The sequence below is a fragment of the Denticeps clupeoides genome, chromosome 17 (assembly GCF_900700375.1).
Source record: "Denticeps clupeoides chromosome 17, fDenClu1.1, whole genome shotgun sequence".
In the NCBI taxonomy this organism is placed as follows: domain Eukaryota; kingdom Metazoa; phylum Chordata; class Actinopteri; order Clupeiformes; family Denticipitidae; genus Denticeps; species Denticeps clupeoides.
In genome coordinates this window covers 1,825,929-1,842,171 of record NC_041723.1, presented here as the reverse complement: position 1 = coordinate 1,842,171, position 16,243 = coordinate 1,825,929, and the positions used below count along the sequence as shown (strand labels likewise).

General features: G+C 46.3%; 1 protein-coding gene across 13 annotated transcripts in view; it reads right to left on the bottom strand.

The window, feature by feature from the left end:
• Window positions 1-7,954: 7,954 nt before the first annotated feature.
• Window positions 7,955-16,243, bottom strand: part of LOC114766508 (voltage-dependent calcium channel subunit alpha-2/delta-1) — a 67,282-nt gene continuing 58,993 nt past the window's right edge. For 8 of the 13 annotated variants that reach the window (XM_028957273.1, XM_028957276.1, XM_028957278.1 and 5 more), the window contains 9 exons: window positions 15,795-15,866; window positions 15,562-15,714; window positions 15,078-15,130; window positions 14,777-14,832; window positions 13,541-13,667; window positions 13,020-13,132; window positions 12,839-12,921; window positions 11,657-11,745; window positions 7,955-9,910 (listed from right to left, as the gene is read on the bottom strand). In XM_028957273.1, coding sequence (XP_028813106.1) covers window positions 9,874-9,910; window positions 11,657-11,745; window positions 12,839-12,921; window positions 13,020-13,132; window positions 13,541-13,667; window positions 14,777-14,832; window positions 15,078-15,130; window positions 15,562-15,714; window positions 15,795-15,866 — 783 coding nt within the window. In that variant the 3' untranslated portion in view covers window positions 7,955-9,873. The remainder of the gene's footprint in view (window positions 9,911-11,656; window positions 11,746-12,838; window positions 12,922-13,019; window positions 13,133-13,540; window positions 13,668-14,776; window positions 14,833-15,077; window positions 15,131-15,561; window positions 15,715-15,794; window positions 15,867-16,243) is intronic. The other 5 variants (XM_028957275.1, XM_028957279.1, XM_028957282.1 and 2 more) reach the window with 1 other exon arrangement.

Below are 16,243 nucleotides of genomic sequence, written 5' to 3'. Positions count from 1 at the left end.
TGGAAGGCAATACCAGCTCAGCTCAGCTCAGCTTTGAACTTGCATCAAAATTATCCACCAGCTTGTGAGATCAAGACACACTGAGGAAGCTTTTGGTGATGGATCTTCATGGGCGCCCTCACCCATTCGCATCAAACTCTGATACATGCCTTTCCATCAGAACCAGCCTGAACTGAACAGTTGGAGGCACAGTAGATCGCCCAGTGGGCCCGAGTCCTTGGAGCGACAGAAGCGATGCTGTTTTAGATTTTATAAACATCATGGCTTTATAATTTACACAGTTTCTCCAGCAACCAGGAGCTTCGGATCTATCCTGACTCTATTCACTGAAAAAGTCTCTCCCAAGGCAACATGAACGACTTTCATAATCCATTATCTTATCCGCCTGCACTGCCAAGAGGAAAATGTTCTGTTCCACGACAACAATGCAATTGTCCATCAGGCAAAATAGGTCGATTTGCACAAAGGTGCCACTTATGTTTACCTCACACAGCAAATATGAGTCTGTCACTTCAAATATTTACAGGAGCTCCTGTCGGACTTCCACTTTTTATTGTGAACCATGGGAACCGCCTCACGCCGCCGCGCTTTTTGTCTGACTGTTTAGATGACGCATCCTTTACCGTTCGAAAAGCAGGAACGTTCCCAAACGGATCCAGGCGACTTCAGACCGATTGGTGCCCGAAGCTAGGCACGCTTGTCGTGAGAGCTGAGCGTCATCACCTCACAAGATGGTCTGCCGCTGACATCTGGAGCCCATTACATTCCGGGATGGAATTCTTTGGAAGTCCATTAATTCTGAATTACAAGATTATTGATATTATTTGAGGTGTTAATTAAAATGAGATGCCTTATATATGTGTACCATGCATTCAGCCGTCCTTCTGTTTTAACGCAGCTTGTGGAGACCACAAGACAGTGAAATAAAATTACAGTAGGAAATGCCTCCTCTGGTGGAGTATAAATAGCTGGGGTTGGTACTTTTTTCTGCTTATCGATGCATGAGAGGTGAGTCAATATCAGGGCTCATAGACACCAGTGACGGGGATCAGACCACCTACACTGAATCCAGTTCCAGAGCAAGAGCGTCAGAGTGAGGAGCATGACTGGAAGAGGGGAGAGGGAAAGGAAAAACAGCCTTTTTTTCCCATCTGAAACCAACTCAAGAAGCAGACATGGTAAATTCGATGTACGTTTGGGCAGATTTGAAACCCAATGAAACCCCTTAAATCACAATTAAAAGCTCCCACTTAGAAATGAAAGGTTCACAGTGGAATTCTATACCAACAAATTGACAGAAAAAGGACATTCATGACATCATAGACTATAGTTTTCATTTAGACTGATCACATTGTTGGTTTATTTGCAGTCCATATACTGTATATACATATATGGTATAAGTCCAGCAGAAATCAATGAAACCCCTTAAATCACAATTAAAAGCTCTCATTTAGAAATGAAAGGTTCACAGTGGGATGCAATACCAATGAATTGACAGAAAAAGGACATTCATGACATCATAGACTATAGTTTTAATTTAGACTGATCACATTGTTGGTTTATTTGCCGTCCATATACTGTAAATACATATATGGTATAAGTCCAGCAGAAATCAATGAAACCCCTTAAATCACAATTAAAAGCTCCCACTTAGAAATGAAAGGTTCACAGTGGAATTCTATACCAACAAATTGACAGAAAAAGGACATTCATGACATCATAGACTATAGTTTTCATTTAGACTGATCACATTGTTGGTTTATTTGCAGTCCATATACTGTAAATACATATATGGTATAAGTCCAGCAGAAATCAATGAAACCCCTTAAATCACAATTAAAAGCTCTCATTTAGAAATGAAAGGTTCACAGCATGAAGCAATACCAACAAAATCAACAGAATAAGGACATTCGTGGCATCATAGACTTACAGTTTCCTATCGTGTCTGTATACTCGTACAGTCATATCTGGTATAAATCAGCAGAAATGGTGGGGACATTCGACAACGTGTCCGCGTACCGCCACACCGGTGAATCATTTACAGCTCCCAGCTGTTGATCGTGCGCGTTCCGCGGTAAATAAACAGATGTTTAACCCGTCGCCGGCAGACCTGATTCCAAGCGGAGAGGGCGCGAGGCTGGCAGGAAGCCGCCTGATCCTTCTCATTTGTGTGGACGCTTGACAGGCCAACAGTGTGCACCCAAACACACATCTGGTGACAGTTCGGGGGTCTCGCTCAGCACAGCCGGCTAATTGTCCCTCTCAGCGGCGTGGCACAAAGAGCCGTTTCAGACGGCCACGCGATCCCTCTCGCTCCTAAATACCTGTCACGCCGCATCGGCGAAATTAGTCCTCTGATAATGGGCAGGTTTACAACGGCCATTACGCGGGCAGCTGGGAGCCAGGGACGCGTCCCGGACATCCAGCCCAGGGGGAAGCGCGGGAAACGGCTGCCCAGGGACGGCGGCAGGCAGCTGGGCCTGGCGCTCCCAATCCCCGGCGCGGGGCAGCGGCCGGCTCTGGCTAATGAGAACCACATCCACCACCGGCCCAGCGCTTGCGTGATTAGGCCCCGCCGAAGCAGCGCCACGTCCATCTGTGAGAGTTTTGCCCTCCAACCCTGCCGCGCCCCCTCACCTCTCTCCCCGGCCCGGCCTGCGATTAGGCCTGAATCACGCTCGCGATGGGTCACTCCGAAACAAATGGTGTGTGGTACGTCCCCTCTGCAGACGTAAATAGCCTACAGATGAGCCATTAGTGTGTGTGTGTGGGTCTGTGTGTGTTTCTACATCGTTACTTTCATGTGGGAGCAGGGTAACGTGAATGGGTTCGACTGCCAGGTGGAAGCCGTGTAGAAGGTAGTTCGGGTCAGCGAGGTGCCGCTGCTGCTAAACTGCTGCAGGTGGTGAAGGTGGAGGGCCGGGGAATTTACATAAAGAACAAATAAAGGATTCATAAAGGCGGTGCGTTTTTGTGAGGCTTACGTTCCTCTTATATGATGCAACTGTTCTTCTCTGATTCCACAGTGGCTGGTCACATGACACTCTCTAAATAACAACATAAATGTACATTTTCATTTTTTTTTGACAGTATTTGGAATATCCCCTTAACTCGGGACGACTGTAAAGTCTGTTTAAGTGATAACATTCTGAGACTCTTGGACTCAGGTTACACACGGCATCATATTTTATTCATATATCAGAATAATGGTGTTGCCAGAGGTTGATCTTCAGTCACCATTTAAAGGTACCCTTCACTTCACCTCACCAACCGGCTTGTAGCCGGAGGATTCTGTGAGGGGTGCAATAAGATCCAGCAGGGTCCTGGTCCGCTTTTGGCTTTGTAGGCCTGCCTTGAATCGTCAAGCCAGTGGTGGTAGCAGAGCGAAGGAATGGTGTGGGCGAACTTGGGAAGGTTAATAACAAGCCATGCTGCTGCAGTCTGGATCAGCTGGAGAGCTAGAATGGAGACTCAGGCCAGGCCAGGCTGTTACTGACTCTTATGTTTCCCTACAAACGTATGTTGTTATATACTACAATTTCTATTGCAATATCCACATATATTTTGACGGTGGTAGTGGCCTAGTGGGTAACACACTCGCCTACGAACCAGAAAACCCAGGTTCAAATCCCACTTACTACCATTGTGTCCCTGAGCAGGACACTTAACCCTGAGTGTCTCTAGGGGGGGACTGTCCCTGTAACTACTGACTGTAAGTCGCTCTGCATAGGGGTGTCTGGTAAATGGAGTAAATGTAAATATATTTGCAATGCCTTTTTCAATATATAATCTCATTTACTGTAGGACATTTTTCAGTATATATAATAATATATAAAATAGTATAACAATGTATTTATTCAATTAAAATGGCAATAATTGCAAAATTTTCATGTATTGTCATATATCCTATTTCATATATTTAAATATTGCTTACATATAAATATATATTATTATAGAATATATCAACATATGTTACTATGTACAATTCACAATATATGAATACACAATGAATATATTGTCACATAATATATTTAGAAATATATTTTTGTTGCGTATGGGTTCCCAAGCCTATATGTGGTTGATGTGAAACTGTATGGACTGGGTCCCTCATCAATGGGTCTGGCCAGATCCTGATGCCTTTCTTCCATCGGCAAGCTTAGGACCGGGTCCAAGGTTAGACGGTCTTGAATTTTTTTCCTTGGCAGCCTTCTGAAATTCATGTGCAATGAGGCTAATCTTAACAGCTTCTTGTTTATATGTTAAGCTAAACGGAGGCCCTGAAGGTGAAGGAGGTATCACACGCTGATGTGTTCCACAAGTCTCCAGAAATAACAGCGAGGGCCTCAGGAAGTCTTTTCGGCTGCAAGGATCCGCTCTCGCTCCCTGGAAAGGTGGGAATTCCCGGGCTGAACTTTACTTTCATCCCTCCTGACAGGCGTGGGGTGGATAATGACTGCGGAGCCTGGGATTAGGAGCTGCGGCGCTCCGATTGCCCGGGGCGCGTCACAGAGGGCCCGAGTGCGATGAGAAAGCCATGCCGGCGTCGCTAATGATGCTAACGCTCATGTTTACAGGTCTGGCAGCGCCTCCTCTCCCAGATCGGATCTCCATGTGCGTCCCTGCCCTGTTTAACTGCGGAGATCTGACGGGCGTCTGACTCTGGGCGTGGCGGCCTGCTGCGCGAGTGAGGCGCGGGGTTCATGTGTGTTCAACGTACAGGGATTTACGCTCACCCTTAACACGTCAGCTGTCACACGGTCGTAAATCAGAGGGACTCGGGACTCAGATAATAACTATTTCAGATCTGTGGATCTCCAGTCATGTAGGCTTTTGACTTGATAAAAGCCCAAAGTTAGAGTATAAAGCTAGCATTGCATACTTGTAGCATTACAACAGAGGCATCATGAGGGTGATAGTAGCCTATGAACCAGAAGACCCAGGTTCAAACCCCACTTACTACCATCGTGTCCCTGAGCAAGACACTTAACCCTGAGTGTCTCCAGGGGGGGGCTGTCCCTGTAACTACTGATTGTAAGTCGCTCTGGATAAGGGCGTCTGGTAAACGCTGTAAATGTAAATTGAAATTGCGGCTGTCATAATTGCACCCCCTCTGCCATCCTTGGGCTTCATTTTCTTGTTTCATAGAGTTTTTTTGATAGCAGCCAACCAAGCCACTGGGGACGCATGTGACAGCGCATTCCTTGGTGTCAGTCCCAAGCCCGAAAAAACGTTTATCGACCAGACCAGTTGCTTTGGTGATGATGGGAGACGATGACATTTCATGATGGCAGTGCTCAACATATATGTCTTCCATGCTTCAAGACTCTAGACACCCTCTTTTTTATTGTTCGCATTTATTTATATATAAATATATATATATATATATATAAATAAAAAGGCAAAACATTGAAAACATTGGGCTGGTAGTAGCCTAGTGGGTAAGACACTCGCCTATGAACCAGAAGACCCGGGTTCGAATCCCGCTTACTACCAGCGTGTCCCTGAGCAAGACACTTAACCCTAAATTGCTCCAGGGAGACTGTCCCTGTAACTACTGATTGTAAGTCGCTCTGGGTAAGGGCGTCTGATAAATGCTGTAAATGAATTTTAAATGGAAATAGAGCTTTCCTGGCAAAATGTCAGTTTATTTATAAAAGTAATTTTTAAAAAAATCACCCAGAGTGAGCAGCCATGACAGGCGCCCGGGGAGCAGTGTGTGGGGACGGTGCTTTGCTCAGTGGCACCTTGGCGGATCATGATTCGAACCGGCAACCTTCTGATTACGGGGCCGCTTCCCTAACCGCTAGGCCACCACTGAGTTGGGGTCCTAGAAGAATTAAGTTTATTCCACTGGTGTGGTTTTTACTAATTCTGTAATTACAGAATTTATTCACTTTATTACGTGGCTAACTGCACGATTACTTCTTTAACTGGAATCTGCTGTTGTGCCTCGGGGTCCCCAGTCTGAACGGGGCGACTGACGGACGGGAATTCATGCCTGACCCTGCTGGTCCAGACGGTCGGAAGCAACTTCTGCTAAACAGTGACCATAAAGTTTCCCCAATTACACAGAGCGGGGTCAGAGCCCTGGATACAGGGTGTGTGTGTGTTTCAAATCAGCTCAAATGTGCAAAACTTATCAGCTTCTTCTAAATGAGCTGCTCCAGCCTTTTGACCGAAACCCACGCGAGGATCACATCTGTGCTGTGCCATGTACCCGGAACTCTTTCCAACTCAAACACTGACACATTTTTAATCTGTATTTATTTTTTATTGCCATTGTTACCAGTTTAGAACGAAACGTTCCCTCATCTATGTGGTGTCAAATGTAACGGGGGTCATTATAAGTGCCGTTGGAGTCAGCAGAAGGGGTTAACAGAGTTAAGGTGTTAAAGGTGAGGAAGAGGAGGATGTTTTGGTTGCGGACCCTCGCTGCCAGCCTGTTTGTTGTCATTTGGGGCGGGCGCATGCTGTGATAGGAGGCCGTGACCTTTTAACTGGCTGACAAGAGTATCCCATTACCGCCGGTGACCTCTTACCCATGCACAGTGCATGAGCGGGACGGGGGAACTGGCAGATAACCATCACTCGGCAGAATCGTGCCCCCTTAAAAGCGCCACTCCGACTCCCACATCTGGACTTCCTCTGGATGCCGTTTAAAAAAACACACACACACAACGGTCTGCCTTAACAAATAACCTCTTTAAAACACCAGGAACACTAAGTGGCTCCAAAAGGGGAACGGTCAGGCTGAATCAGGCAGAAGACGCTCTTCCATCGGCTCAGCAGGATGCCAGACGGAGATCGAAGACGATATTGGCCTCATGTGTATCTAAATGGCTTTTAATTTGAAAAGGAGAGCGTATTGGCCCACAGATGGGTGAGGAACTGGAGGAACCCCCCAAGATGACCGCTATTAGGCATTTAGACTGTTTAGAGTTGGGTTCTACAAATCTAAATCCTTCAACTGCACGTGCGGATGATGGCTTTTAATTTGAAAAGGAGAGCGTATTGGCCCACAGATGGGTGAGGAACTGGAGGAACCCCCCAAGATGACCGCTATTAGGCATTTAGACTGTTTAGAGTTGGGTTCTACAAATCTAAATCCTTCTAAAGGCCCCACCTATTCTATATTGACGGGAGTGCCATTTCCAGGGTAATGAGATGGGATAGGAGCCTCATATGAAATTACATGCTGGGTCCCAGTTCATCTCACACAGCATCACAAATCCGCCCACGTGTCTACACTCCGACGCAGTTTTCCCCACAATAGTTCATCATTATTTAAATTGTGCGAAAGCACTGGGTCATAAACGACAACACTGAGATGTAACATGTTCATAATGTGCTTGTTTTGAGCATGAGGAGAGTTATGGGCCAGATGCTGGTGTTTTCTGGAGTGGGTGGGAACCGGTGCCGTTTCACATGTATGTGGAATATAATTCACGCAGAGGTTTACTTGCCGCTCTGGACCCAGAACTTGGGTCTCCTCCTTTGTGACTGAACTGTTTTAATAAAGGCGTCTGACGTCCCCCCTCTCATCGAGACAGAATTATTATCACCCCGGTGACGATAGATCACGGGCGGCCGCCGTAGGAAATGACGTTTTGACAGAGATGCGACCTGAAAACACCACTGCCGTGGTCCTTCGTTATTGCAAATGAAAGCCCTGGGAACATTAGAGCCGCAGCATTATCTTCTCACGACATGTGGCGAGCCCCGGTGAAGGGTTACGGTCGCATTAATAAAATAAGCGCTCGCCGTCCCACCGGTTCATTAGCCGAATACTGTACTCTGCCCGCCTTGTTACATACTGAACATAATTACAAACAGACCAGAGTCGAATAATACTGTGGAATAAGCCAGTGCTGTATTGTAAATTATTATATATTTTTTTTTATTGTGAATATATTATATTTGCACCAGAATTAACACATTTCTGCAGTTATAAACATTTTCCATCGGCTCATATATTTGTTTTATTATTATTTTTTTCACATTATTGTACAAATGTATACAAAAATTGGTTCAAATTCCACAAAAGGTTATTAAAGCACAATCATTTACAGCGAGCAGAGTTGTTTCTGCTCAACACGCACATCGAGCAACTCCCCCATACATTCAGCCTAATGAGGGGGGACATAAAAAAATAAAAAAAACACCCACAACACTTCCAGCAACACGAGGCGTCCCAACACAAGGCTACAGCCGCTGATTAGCACAAGTAGAAATGTATGCATTCAATAAAAAAAAAAGATATGCTGTTAATGCAGGAGATCTTGGAATTCCTACAGATTTTTACGGAATGGTCAGCGGAGGCCTGGAGGAAAAAAAATCGGAACGTTCCATTCTGTAACATCAATCAATCACAATGTGAACGCAACACATCAAGCATAGCCGCTGCTTTGAGACGGTAAACGGGGGACGCTGCAGTCAACAGACAGCTGAAGATGCACAACGTGGCAACCCTCTTCGCATTCGGCGAAGCACGAGGCGGGTGGTTCTGACGACGGAGACTCAACGTTTAGACTCATCATTTCGACACAGTATTAAGCACCAAGGGCATCTAACTGATGTGCATCGGAGCAACAGAAAAACGACGGGCCTCATTCTCTGAGGTATTTTAATAGAAGGTAAGGCCAAATTCCACTAACACCACCACAACAGTGGAGGTGAACCTCACCCAAAGGGTGTGTGGACCTGCTGACCCACAGTTAACAGTCAAACGTGGAGAAATTCCTCCCAGTCACCTTCCAGCTCTGACCGGTACCAAGTCTAGAACAGGAAATGAAGTGTGTAGAACAGCGAGGGCTGGCTTTAACGAAGTCAGACACTTTGGCAAACCTTCATCATCTTCTCAACCACATTGTTATGGATTCAGGCGTGAGCAGAACCTATGGAGAACCTGATCCACGGAGGGCAAGTCATATACCGATACCTGCGTGGAACCCTCATCCCTGGGAGCAGCTCACACTGCACTACATCAGTGACCCGACATGAACATCCCAGAGGAGGGTGGCTTCCCCTTTCTGAGCCTTGGTTCCTCTCAGGGTTTCCTCCTTTTCAGGGAGCATTTTGTTTGCCACTGTTGCCTTTGAGCTGCTGTTCTAATGGGCGCTTTGTGCCAATTGTGAAAAATTGATTGATTTGGGATTTTTATTTTTCTTGTAGCAGATTTTCTTTCCAGATCCCAAAAAAGCACATGCCTTTCACAGACCTGGCAAGAAATGTCCTTTAAGTTCTTGTTTGAGCAGATTAAAGATTCAACTGCAGGATGCAAGCACTGCTAAGAGCAACAGGTTCTTATCAGGTTACGCTGCAGTAATGTATTTATGTAGTTTATCAAAGTTCCCAAATTAACAAGTGACTAAAAATGAGAAGGGCATCTTGCAACGCTGCCTCCATTGCCCACAATGCACTACTTCAGTCTGTTTAGCCTTCAGAACAGATACTTAAGCACAGGTCAACATTCACATTCGGCATGCAACCATGTGTCCAGAGGTCAAAGGTGTGCAGTGAAACAGAGCCCTGTGGACCTCTCAAAGCTGCCTGGAGCAAAGATGAGCAGCAGTAGAGTGAAAGGTAATGGGCGTGTAGTCAAGACAGCTCCCAGGGGCGTGGTTTGGTCCTGGATTTAGGTGCTGTCCACTCAGATACCTTCTTTAGTCCGGGACGGTGTCTACGGTCTAAACTTTGGGTCAGAAGTGTATGTGTGTGTACCTGCTGTCAGAATGATTAAATATAATGTTTATGTGTGTGTGTGTCTGTGTGTGTGTGTGTGTGTGTGTTAGGGTCAGGATGTGTGTGTTGCAGTTCCAGTCAGATACCAGAACAATAAGAGCTGCAGCACCAACAAGGGCCAGAGAGCCGGAGTCAGACTGGAACCTCGACCACAGTCAGATACGTCCTCCTGGAGAAGAGAGGTGTTTAAATGCAAACACACACACACACACACACACATCACAAAACGGTTAGTTTTTTGCTGTTATTCATTTGTTCTTATCAAAGACCTATGTACATTAGACAGTCTAAAACATTCTAGAACCATCTAGAACAGTGGTTCTCAACTAAACGAGGTAGTTAGATGTGTTGAGAAAATATGAAAGTCTTATTCAAATTTGAATTATCAAACATGTTCTTCTTAAGATCATTCAGGTTCCATGGCAACGTTCTGGAGAAAGTGAATTATGAGGACGTTTATGAGCGCTTTTGAGGACATTAGAGTCTGAAGATCTGAAGAGTCCTGTGTGTCTGGATTAGTGAATTGTTGCATTGTTTAATCTTAATCTTGACAGTCTAAAGGGTTGAGAACCACTATTGGAGAACCTCCTGAGACCCAGCAGAATTCTCTTGTTTATTCATCATGACACGTCTCTTGAGGACAACAATGGGCAATGATGCCGTAACATAAGGTCCTTGCTGATCATCTTACTACATCGCTGCTCAACCGAAGTAAAAGAAATCATTACATCATCACTGCGTCAGGGGTGCTGAGCATCGTAATGGTGACATCATCAGATGTCATCAATGGTGACATCAAATGGTGTTGGTGGGTCTCAGGAGGGCACAGTACATTTAGAACATCTCAGGGCAGACAGTGCCAGGTGGGAATCAGTGCCCTCATCTGATGCCAGGGGAAGGTGTGTCTGTGTCCTCTGCATTTAATCGTCACCCTTGGTGAGCAGTGGGCGGCCATGACAGGCGCCCGGGGAGCAGTGTGTGGGGATGGTGCTTTGCTCAGCGGCACCTTGGCAGCTCGGGACTTGTCCCGTGTGCGTTTGCACGTATGGAATATGGTATACGTGTGGGTGCGAGCGTAGCTGGACGCAGTCAAAGTCCAGGAAACACATCTGGGGCTTCCTATGTTTATCCCACAGAAAATATCTTTCTGAATCTTCCTGCAGAGGAGTCTAACACACTCTCTCACACACACACACACACACACACACACAGTCTCGTTTCCCCTGCAGGGCGAGGTCTGGCGCTACCTGTGTGAGGCTGACCCGAGGCGGCGCAGTGGCCGACAGGAAAAGGGTCAGAGCGCCACATGTGACCACACACTTCCCCTTTCTCAGAGAGATTTCATCAGCCGGCGGGGGTTAAGTAATGCCAGACGCATCATCCTGCCACCGGCAGCACTTTTCGCACCGGCACAGAGAGAAGGGGCATGATTTCACAAGGGTAAACACACACACACACACACACACACACACACACACACACATTCCCACTAATGCTGCATTCAACTGAAGCCTGGGGCTTGACCTTTGGTTTTATGAATCTAATGTGAATTCTGTGCACCACAAATTGGCAGAGGCCGGTGCTAAATGCTGAGCTGTAAGGAAGCTCACTTCCTCGTTTCTGCATGTGAAGAGACAGCAAATCGTGCCCCGTGTGTCACGTGATCTTGTACGCGGGCCTTTTATGCTGTCACATGCACTAAAATGTCATCAAAGCGTGCTGATTTGGCCAATGGACATGTCTTTTGACGACACCGCCAACAACTTTTCACTGCAGTCAGGAATGCAGCATTAATGCCCTCGGTTTCGGTATTCCAGGGGTCCCCAACCAGGTCCTTTTTGGGGTTTGTGAGGACCGGGTTCAGAACCGCTGCAGCACGGCACACAGCAGCTTGAAAAGCTGACGTCACACTGACCATAGAACCGCAAAGACCACGTGGAACAAAATGAGGCGCGAAGGCGCGGCCAGCGCAGAGGAGCCACTGATTGGACACAGCGGTTCATCCTGATGATGGGCATGAAGAAGAAAACGAAAGAAAGGAAACAGAAGAACGGAACAAAGGTAAAGAGATGGGCGATGGAGACGGGTGATTCATGCGAAACAGAGCAACGTCTGGCCAGATGAAGCCTAACGGAGAGCAGAAACGACAGCAAGGCGCTGAGCACCGCGGAGGGGAGGAAGTTGGAGACGACAGGCCCTACAGAGACCAGGAGGCGTGTCTCTACATCAAACCCCAAAACCATGACGAACCTCAAAAAATATATTATTAGCAAAATCAGACTGATCAGCCTGGCCTGGCCTTCAGATCAGATCAAATGGAGGGAAATTTTATGGAAATACGATACTGAAGAAACTGTCGGGTGGTTTTCTTCTCTCTTTTTAAATAACTTCATTTTATAGTCACTGTACTTTTGCATTCCCACGTACACTTGCAAGGAGGCACTTCCCCAATCTTTAAAGTAAAAAACTATGCATGCCAGGGTGCACATCAAGCGCTGACATGCAGCATGCGTGTGAGCGTACAGTAAAAAAACTAAATGCAACCACGCTAAATATTTCTAATTAATTTCAGTGATTAAGGTATTAATTTTGAGTGTGTGTGAGAATATACACACATTTTAATACTCTCAGGATGCCTGCTTCAAAAAATTGAATCAGAAATATTTTGTGGCAGGATTTTATTTATTTATTTATTTTTAAAAAATATCTGTAATTTAATCTGAAGGTGTTTTTTTTTTTTTTTATGTTTTCACTCTCATATTTGCGATTATGAGTCTGCCCGTTAAGCTATAACAGAATTTGCCTCTGGGGGGGGGGGGCTCTTAAAATCCTCCTGATGACGAGGATGATTACATATCCCCCGAGGACTGGGTCAGATTTTTTGAATTATATTTTACAGAGTACTGATTGGCATGCTGTCAGAATGAGTTTTCCCGACCGGGCGAGTCAGAAATGTCAGACGTTTCAGAATCTCCAGGCTTTCCGAGACTGCGTGAGGCCCGGAATTCTCAAGGTCGTTTGAGGGGGGCGGGGTAAAAGCCCCAGAGGTCGTAACAGTGGGGCAGAGCTGCTGGATGATTCCGTGTAAAACACTCACGGCAGCGTTGTTGTCGAAGCAGACGTCCGGTCCTTTCCGGTACCGCGGATTCTGGGCCAGCTCGCACAGGTCCGGGCCGGAGGCTGATGTCATCACTCAAGAAAAACAGCGTTTTTTTTTAACAAAATGATGGACCGTGTTCAGTGTGTGTGTGTGTGTGAGCGCGTGTGTTTTAGGATACAGGGCTGCTCAGCTTGTCTCAGGGCCGTCTGTTTACACGACCCGCACGTGTCCTTGGCATCCGAGATGAGGAACACCAGGTTGGTGCTGGGGAGCTTCTCTGCCCGGTACATCCTGAAGAACACACACACACAGAACCAAACTAGACCAAACCCAGACGAAATCTGTACAGCATTGGAACAGAATGAAAAAAGAAAAACAAACTCTCTGAACACTAATCAATACTAATCAAATTGTAATATTATTACACCAGTTTTAAACCATCATGCCATTGAACTATTTTCTTCCTAAACGTGGGCAGGTCTGGAGAAGGTGGGCGTGGTCGTCAGGGTTTCTGCTTGGCGAAAGACGACAGTTTGGGCAGATTAAGTTACAGCATCCTACTCTGAGATACAACGTTTCTTTATGAGACTCGTTAAAGTTTACATGTCCAGAGCCCCATCTACACACACACACACACACACACACACACTCGGCTCATAAAGCAAAGTGTGTGTCTGCTAAGAGAACAGAAAACTCTACCTAGAGCAGTTTCCACAGTCCAGCGTTCCATGGAACGATCTGTTCTCATTCTCGAAGAAGTACTGCGTCTGCTCGGTGATGCAGCTCTCTTTGGAGAACGTATCTGAGACCTCGTCCTCAGAATGTGCTGCAGAGATAGAGAGAGAGAGAGAGAGCGAGAGATCCTGATACGATACAGACAACAAACCACACACACACCGGGGCAGTGGTGGCCCTAGTGGTTAAGGAAGCGACCCCGTAATCTGAAGGTTGCCGGTTCGAATCCCGATACTGAGGTGCCACTGAGCAAAACAGCGTCCCCACACATGGCTGCCCACTGCTCACCAAGGGTGATGGTTAAAAACCGGGGACACATTTCGTTGTGTGCTGTGCTCCGTTGTACGTCACTTTCACTTCACACAGGACCCAGAGTGGCTAGTCGTGAGGACCGGGGTTCAGTCCTGGCCCTGGACCGATCACGTATGAGCCACCGTGTCAGTAGTGAGTTCTGCACTCTATCTTTGCTGGATTCCCTCTTACACAAAAACCTACAAATCTCCACTTTCACAAAGTCACTCACACACACACTTTATTTTTTCAATTGCTGCCGCCGATGAATTGCGAAATAATAATGCCGCTGGGGGGGATGAAACACTGGACAGGTGGCGTCAGATAGCTAGAGTTCGGGCAAAAACGGCAAATACGGAAACAAAGCGTGAGTCAGGTGCGAAGTCGTAGCTCGTGGTTTTAGCAATAACACTGTTGTGTTAGCATTTTTATGCTGGTCCTCCTCGGCACCTTCTCAGCACGGTGGCTGAATGGGAACCGTGACAGGTTCCGATCCTTACCGTACGATTCGCTGCTTGTAAATCTATTTTTGGTGATTTGTGTTGTGCATGTTGTGCATTTTTTTACAGCTCTCATATAGAACAAATGTAAAACTACAACTTCTGATCATTTTTTTGCAAATAAAAATTTGTAATTAATCGTTTTATTCTTTTAAGGTGTATACGCAGGAAGAAATTTGGGGGGCTTCCGGGAAAAAAGGTTCGGAAGCACTGCTGAGACTAACCCCTGACTAACCCCCTGCAGTAGCAACTATGAGCCCATTACTCATCCTGAAAAATACACCGAATCATCAGGATTTACAGAACAGTAGACATTGCACGTAAGGTATTAATTGCTTGATTTTAATAATAATAGGTCGTGATCTTGGCCCTTTGTGAGGCATGAAACTCTGGCCCTGCGCACACTCACCAGCGTCCAGGACCCTTGGGAAGGTCAGACTGAGGAGCAACTGCTGGAGAAGTGACCTGAGCAGAGAGGAGAGAAGGACCTGTGAGGATTAGCAGCGCTCCGCTGTTGCACGCGAGTGACAATGCTCCGTGAAACGAGTCAGTCATCGCCGCGTCACGTCCACTCGCGTCAGCAGGCGGCGTCGCTGTGATGTGGCCGGGGTGCCGAGCGTGTGGAATGAGTCCGCGGGACACTTTAAAGCGGCGCCTAAGCGGCAGCACATGGTCCGATCCTGACAAGCATCAGCACCAGACCCACTCACCAGGCTGCAGCCGACGCCCACCAGGCCAAGCTCAACATGTCTCCGACGGTGGGCTGCAGGGACAGCGGGACACGAACACAGTTAGCGAAAATCACCTCTGTACTAAACAACTCACACACACACACACACATGCACAAACGTATTATCTGGTATTGTTGTGTGTATGAACAGGCGGAAAAGAGAAAAAATAATTCTGGGTCCCCTGAAACGCTGTCCCCGTGTTGGGCACAAGGCCTGGTCGGATAGAAATGTTCCCGTTTTACAGTAAAAACGTCATGTGGACGTTAAATTATAATGATTATAGGTACGGTGGAACACTTCCCTAATATAATTATATCCCTGATAATTAGTAGTCGGCAAACGGAGTCGCGTATCAGGTAGTTTTTGGGTTATATATATGTGTGTGTGTGGTATAATTATAATCCCTATTCCCACATATGTAAATAAATCAAATAAAAAATAAATGAGATAGACACACTCTTACCACGTAGACACATCTGGGCCCCGCTGCAGTCTTGCTCTCTTTCTCTGGATCACACACGGACTGGTAGTCGTAGGTTTTGTTAAAGGAATAGAGCGAGGTGTTGACCAAGCTGATCATCAGGACCGGGTCCACCTCGCCAAAAAAACGTCCAATCTGGGGAGAGCGGGTCAGACCCTGGTTACAGACAGACCGAGACAACATATAGAAACCAGTGCAGGTAGAAGGTTCCCTACCTGGACAATGTATTTATCCTGGTTGGACATGAGCAGGAATCCCCCGTCATCCAAAATGACACAGTCTACATGCTGGAGGAGGGAAAATAGGACTCGTTATTCATACTTGAAAGTGAAAGTGAAGTGATTGTCATTGTGAAGCACAGCACACGGTGACACAGCAAAACGCATTTAACCATCACCCTAAGTGAGCAGCGGGCAGGTGACCTCAGATTACGGGTCCGTTCCTTACCGGCTAGGCCACCACTGCCCCTTAAGCACATAAAAACCTGTCATATCAGTTATGGTGCTCATATATATACTAATTCCTTTTCATTATTTCCAACCATACATGTGAAGTTATTTCAACCAGATTTTTTTTTAAGTGAAATTGCGCTTTTTTTTTGGCATTAAATCCAAATTAAACACGTTATTCTTACATGATCAAATCATTTTTGTGGGAAAGATTA